This window comes from Drosophila subpulchrella, unplaced genomic scaffold, assembly GCF_014743375.2.
Source record: "Drosophila subpulchrella strain 33 F10 #4 breed RU33 unplaced genomic scaffold, RU_Dsub_v1.1 Primary Assembly Seq59, whole genome shotgun sequence".
NCBI classification, from domain to species: Eukaryota; Metazoa; Arthropoda; class Insecta; order Diptera; family Drosophilidae; genus Drosophila; species Drosophila subpulchrella.
Genome location: NW_023665695.1, coordinates 757027 through 763569, shown reverse-complemented (window position 1 = coordinate 763569; position 6543 = coordinate 757027). Strand labels below are relative to the sequence as shown.

At 56.9% G+C, this 6543-nt stretch overlaps 1 protein-coding gene across 1 annotated transcript; it reads right to left on the bottom strand.

Annotated features, from left to right (window-relative positions):
- Positions 1-775: 775 nt before the first annotated feature.
- On the bottom strand, positions 776-1938 carry LOC119562553 (collagen alpha-2(I) chain-like). Its single transcript, XM_037875757.1, has 2 exons — positions 1685-1938; positions 776-1415 (listed from the first exon to the last, which is right to left on the bottom strand). Exons 1-2 carry the CDS (start codon positions 1936-1938, stop codon positions 776-778), a joined length of 894 nt encoding a protein of 297 aa, XP_037731685.1.
- Positions 1939-6543: the final 4605 nt, after the last annotated feature.

The window sequence follows — 6543 nt, the reverse complement described above, 5'->3', positions numbered from 1 at the left end:
CCCGCGCCGATATTCTCCCTGACTCCACTGGGACATCGATACTCGTGGGTTATCGATCCCCAGCTCGCTGCTCATTGCTGCGTTCCACTCCTTTTATCGCTTCCTCCGCCTGGTCACACCATTCGTGCGTGATCGATGTTTATTCGTTTATCGATACCAACGGTGCGGCGTTGCCACCTGCTCGTTGCGATATTTCCACCTTGGGCCGATATTACCATTTGACGTGTACCCATCGATCGCACTTTCATCTAATGCCAATCGATCGCCTATCGAGGCGCCCCCTTCCCTGGCTCGTGGTGATTTTGCAATTTTTCATAGGTAAGTTTCTTTTGCATTTCCTTTACTCCTTCTCATCTCATCCTTCTCTCTCCTTTCGTCCTCTCTCGCCCTTCACTCGTCCTCTATCGGCTGCACCAGACTCCATATTGGCAGCTCTCGAGAGCGGGTGCGGAGAGGACTTCGCATTCACTCTGCCATCGGGACAGCAGGTAAGTAATTGACGATCATTTCTTCTTCCTGTACTAAGACCATTTGACTTACAGGTTGCTGGAGTGGCCCATGCATGCCCCGTTCTTCTTCCAGCCAATCAAACTCTTGGCCCCGTGTCCCCTTCTCTTGCTACTTGGGAAACCATTGTGTTTTTTTTCTTATTTATTGTGTGAATACCCGGATGCCCGCGACTCCGAGCCTCACCCGGTACCTCCTTCCGCCGTCGTTGACCAGGACGCAACGCCTGCCGCCCTGCCGCCGTGCCGTCGCGACCGCGGGTGCCTCCTCAATCCCCTCCGGCCACTCGCTCCTGGCAACCTCGCGCCAACCGCCTTCTTCCGGGGCCGACACTTGCCGCATGAACTGCGGCCGCGGGCGCGTCGATCCGGGCGTCGAAGCTTGCCGCTGCAAGGGAGGTCTTTGGGTGGCCGGTGGCTCGGGCCACACCCACGGTCCCTTCTCCAGCGACTCTGCCTCCCCCGTCGTTGCCGTCGTCGCCGGTGTTGGCGGGCCCGTGCTTGGTGTCCGCGGGACCCACGCATCCTGTCGGCCTCTCGTCCGGGGGTCCCGAGGGTTGACCTTGGGTACCCCCTCCTCCCATATCCTGGGCTCCTCCTTCGTCGGTCCTGTCGCGGGCCCCTCGGGCCACGTCCATACCAGCGTCTGCTGCCGCCACCGCACGCCCTCGGCCACGAACGCCCGTGTGCTGTGGCTCACGTGCGCGGCCGGCACCTCCGTCCGCACCACCGACGGCTCCTCCGCCCGTGCCTGGTGGACTTCCTCCTCCTATGGTTGTGGCATCGGCTGCGCGGTCGCCTCTTCGCTTGGCGTGTGCCCCTCCGGCCGCTGTGGCTCGATATATCGCGGCGTGGGTGGCCGGACCGGCCTCCACGGCGGCGTGGCCAACGGTGCTCCACCGTCGCCGCCTGTGAGCCACTCCCCTTCGTAGCGGGGAGTGGGTGGTACCTCGGGCAACCACCGCGGAGGGGATGGCGCGCATGGCTCGTCCTCGTCCTCGCTCCTCGGACTGGGCCCCTCGGCCGCGTATCTGGGGGTGAGTGGCACTTCCCACGCGTCCTCCCACAGCCGTCGCTCCTCTTCCTCCCCCTCTCGCAAGCGGGCATGCCATCGCGCCGCCGCCGCCTCGTGGTCCTGCCGCAGCCGCGCCTGCCATCTCGCCTCCTCCTCCGTCGACCGCTGCTGCTCCTCGTCCGACGGCTCCCGGTCTCGGAACCGTTTCCGAGTCTCCTCGGTGGCCCGACAGACATCCTCCGAGTGGCTTCTCGGGAGTTCCGCTCCACCGATGTCCATCGTCCCGCGCGGTATCCGACCGCCCGCCGCCGCCTTCCGGAGTCGCCACTCTCTCTCCTCGACGGCAGGATCGCCGACCACCTCCACGTCCGCTTCAGGGCCCGCCGCGGAGCTCGGGTAGGCCGGGTCTCCGACCATCCTTGCCCCGGGCGAGGTTCCTGGAGGGCCGCCATCCTCCTGCGTGCTTTGGCTCTGGTGACGCGTGTGCTCATTTTGGTGTTCTGATTTTTAGTGCTCGACCATCGCCAGGCTCCCCATACATGAAACCTCGGTTGCGCGCCTTCCTTTTGCCCGATACCGTTATGTCCTTTCTTTGGGGCGCTCGCTCTCTTACGGTACAGCTCTCTTTGCTGTACCGTCTTCCCCCTTTCTTCGTAAGCCACAAGTTGTACTCCCTCAGATCACCGTGGCACTCTGGATGCTGCGGTTTGTTGTACTTCCCGGTTCCGTAACCAACTTGCTTGAGACCCTACCTTGATCACCCTTGGTGAGTATTCTTGGAAGTTGTCCTTGGGCCTACACCTTGCTTCGGGGCGTTCCTGGTTGGTATCCTTGTTATCCTTGGGGCATTATTGGGGTATCCTTGAGGTGTCTTTCGAGTACTATTGGGGTATCCTTGGGTATCCTTGGGGTATCGTTGGGCTATCCCTAGGGTATCCTTCGGGTGTCCTTTGGGTACACTTAGAGGTATTGTTGGGGTGTCCTTCGGGTATCCTTTGGGCACACTTAGGGTATCCTTCGGGTGTCCTTTGGGTACACTTAGAGGTATTGTTGGGGTGTCCTTCGGATATCCTTTGGGCACACCTAGGGTGTCCTTCGGGTGTCCTTTGGGTACACTTAGAGGTATTGTTGGGGTGTCCTTTGGGTATCGTTGGGCTATCCCTAGGGTGTCCTTCGGGTGTTGTTGGGGTATCCTTGGTGACGTGATGTGCTTTCGCTACTGTTGTTGTCGACCTTGTCCGTGTCCTTCCCGCATGGCCTAACCACGGATGACTCTGGCAACTGCCCGACGCTGAATCCTGTTGCCACTGCGGGTGGATCCCTATACGTTACCCGTATCCTTGTGATGTTTTGTAAGTGTCCCTTCCGCCTGGCGTAATCGCGGATGACTCTGGCAACTGCCCGACGCTGAATCCTGTTGCCTTGCGGGTGGATCCCTATATGTTATCCGTATCCTTGTGCTGTTTTGTAAATATCCCTTCCGCCTGGCGTAATCGCGGATGACTCTGGCAACTGCCCGACGCTGAATCCTGCTGCCTTGCGGTTGGATCCCTATATGTTACCCGTATCCTTGTGCTGTTATGTAAGTGTACCTTCCGCCTGGCGTGATCGCGGATGACTCTGGCAACTGCCCGACGCTGAATCCTGCTGCCTTGCGGTTGGATCCCTATATGTTACCCGTATACTAATGACCTATATTTATGGTTGATCTTCCTGCGTGGCGTTTGGATGACTCTCGGTTCGGCCTGACGCATAATCCTTTGGCCTCGCAGTCTGGATCAACGAGAAATCCTTATCCATGTCCTTGTGCTATCCTGAGTGTCCTTTCCGTGTGGCGTATGGATGACTCTCGCTTCGGCCTGACGCCTAATCCTGTCGCCTCGTACCTGTTGTTAGACATCTGACGCTTCTGCTGTCTGCTCGTTTTGTTGTTGCTTGAGCTCGCCAACGTGAACCGTCCTTTCTTTCTTCGACTGTGTGTGGCGAATTTTGCAGATCACTGGAGAGACGAAATCTACCACCTGGTAAGGGCCATCGTACCTCGGGGCTAGTTTTGCAGCGAATCCTTCAGCCGCTTTGGACAGGTGATGTTTCTTGGCCCACACTATGTCGCCCACCGCTGGTGACCATTGCCTTCTTCTCAGATTATAGTGTCTGGCTTGGTCCTGGGACGCCTTTTCCATATTTCGCCGTACGATCTCGAATACCTCCCTCAGTTTCCTTATCATATAGGCTGCTGGGTAGACGTGGTTCCCTGCCCTGGGTGAGAAACGCCGGTGTATGGCCGGTGGATTCCGATGTGCTCGTGTTCACTGCTAGCATGATCTCCGGCCACTTCTCGTCCCAGTTTCTCTGGTCCAGCCCCTCGAATTGCGCAATCATGGTCTTGACCGTTCTGTTTGCTCGTTCGGTCGGATTCTCTTGTGGAGTGTATGGTGCGGTGAACTGTTGTCTGATACCCATTTCAGCCAGGAAAGTTTTAAAGATGCGGCTTGCAAACTGAACTCCGTTGTCCGTTATGACCACCTTCGGGACCCCGTACCTTGCGATTATGCGCTCCCTAAACGCCTTCTTGAGCGACTCTGCTGTCGCACTGCGTAGGGGCACCAGTTCCGTCCATTTCGAAAACCTGTCTATCATGACCAGCAGCATTTGGTTCCCGTGCTTAGATCTTGGTCGGGGTCCAACGAAGTCTGCACATACCGTGGCCCATGGTTCCTCCGGCAATTCGGTCAACATCTTCCCGGCAGCCTGCTTCTGATTGGGCTTAAACCGCATGCAAATCTCGCATTTTCGTACGTGGGCTCGGGCGTCTCTATGCATGCCTGGCCAGTAGTATCGGGCTGCGAACAACTGCTGCTCCTCCTCGATTAGCTTGCCCGTTAGTTTGGAGAGGTGGCATTGTGCGATCCCCGCTCGCCTCTCTGCGGCTGAGATCGCTGGCCATTTCCCGATCGTTGGCAGCAATCGACGCTCCTAACACCCACCTTGCCGCATATCCAGCAAAACAGCAGCCGCTGGTTTCGACATCCTCTAGCCCAGTGTCCGTTCCCACCGCATTTCCGACAGGCCTCCTGCGGGTCTGTGATATGGGTGGCATCTTGTGGCCTCTGTGTGTTGCTTGGCGGCCTCCACAAGGTATTGTTTGGCCGTCTCTGTTGCTGTGGGTGTGATGCCCAATGGCCTCCGCGTGGTGCTTCTGTTGCCTGCTGTCGTCTGGCTTGGCGTGGTGGTGACCATTGGTCGTTTCCTCGTGTGTCCTGGTTATCTACCTCCTCGCATCTCCTGCATGTCACCTGTGCTGGTGACGCCGACTTTGTCTTTGAGAACTTGTTCTCCTGTGCGAAGACTTCCCGTTCCTTTTCAAGTTCTTCGTACTCATCGGCTAGGATCATTAGCGTGTCCAGGTCCGACACTTTGTATGCTCTTAAGAACATCCGTAGGCTTGGGGTGCAGTTCTCTTTAATGACCCTTAACGTCTCTTTCGTAGAATAGTTAAGTGGCCTCACCATCGTCTGCATATCGATCATGTAGTCCTTGAACGACTCGCTGAAGCCTTGATTCCTTTGCCGGACCTGGTCCGCCAGCCTGGTGAAGAAATCTCTTGGCAGGAAATATGTGTGGAAACTTTCAATGAATTCTGCCCAAGTTCTCCACTGCTTATTGTTGGCAATGAACCATTTCAAAGCCCTTCCTTTTAGCAACTCCGGCATCGCTCGAGGGATCAAATCAAGCTCCAAACCGTACGTGTTGGCGGACCATTCTACCTGCTCCAGGAACTCGAATGGTTTTTCCGCCCCGTCGAACCTGAACGACCATTCGCGGACCTGTTTAGCGACCTTTGCATAGTCCGACTGGCTTGGTCTCGGGGTCAGCGCTGCTGTTTTATTTTCTTGGCTTGATTCTCTCCTGTGGGCCTCTTTTTGCATGTTGTCAATGCTCAGGCTTGCCACCAGGTTTTCCCCTTCAGCGTTCGTTAGCGTAATGCTTGGGCCGGCTCTGTCGTAGTATGTTGCCTCCAGCTCCTCCCAGATGTCGACGAGTTGTGGATCATTCTCTGTTTCGGAGTAGTATTCCGATAGTGCCTTCCTCATGTCGTCTAGCCTGCCCTCCAGGGCGACAATGAGCCTCTGTGCGACATGGGCGAAGTCTTCCTTCTTGAGGCGGTAAATCCACTTCTTTCCCATTTTTACTGTGCTGTTCTCATTGTTGGGACAATCACGTTGGGCGCCAGATGTAACGAACTGATTTTGTATGTCTGCTCGCTACGAGATTCGTGCGGCTAGCTCAGAAGATTGTGTGTTCGTCCCACCAAATTTATATGACGTGACTGCCCCGTAGATCAGTGAGAAAACAAAGGGGTTCAAATGGCAACAGTGGGATTTATTCTCGTGGTATTGGTACAGCGGGTGTGTGGCTATGCTGGCTTCTGTATCTCCTTGCTCTGGTTCCGCCGGCTGCTGGTGCTCCTCCTTCTGGCTTGTCGACGCGTTGACTCGGCTTCCGCTTGGCTCCTGGGTCTCGGGACGCTCGTAGTGGCCGCCTCTGCTCACTCGCATACGCGCTGCCTCGGGGTTTCTTGTTGCGCCTTAGACTCGCAGAGAGTTCGGCCTTGTGGGCTTAGGGAAGCGTCACCGTTCTCAGACTAGGGTGAACAAGCCTTGCTCTCCAGGCCGACGCCTTTCGAGGCAATACCTGTCCCTTGCTCTGTCCCGGACGGTCCCGCTATGTTCTTGCTCAGATCGCGCTGACAGTCCAGGCTGTCGCCAGGAGGCTGCCTAGCAGTTCACTTTGCTTTACGCCTAGCGCAGACGAACGTTCCACCCGACTTCACCCTACTGCTTATCGTCCGTGACGCGCCTGCGCTCCCCAATGAGCTCCGCGCGGCGATGGTAACGTGGCTACCGGAAAATGTCTGCTGGCGTCGCTGCCGATGTCTTCTGCGTTGTCTCCTGACCAGTAGCTTGTCGTTCTGGCACTCGGGGAGTTGGGCGGTTGCTGTTCAGGAACTTCGCCGGTAAT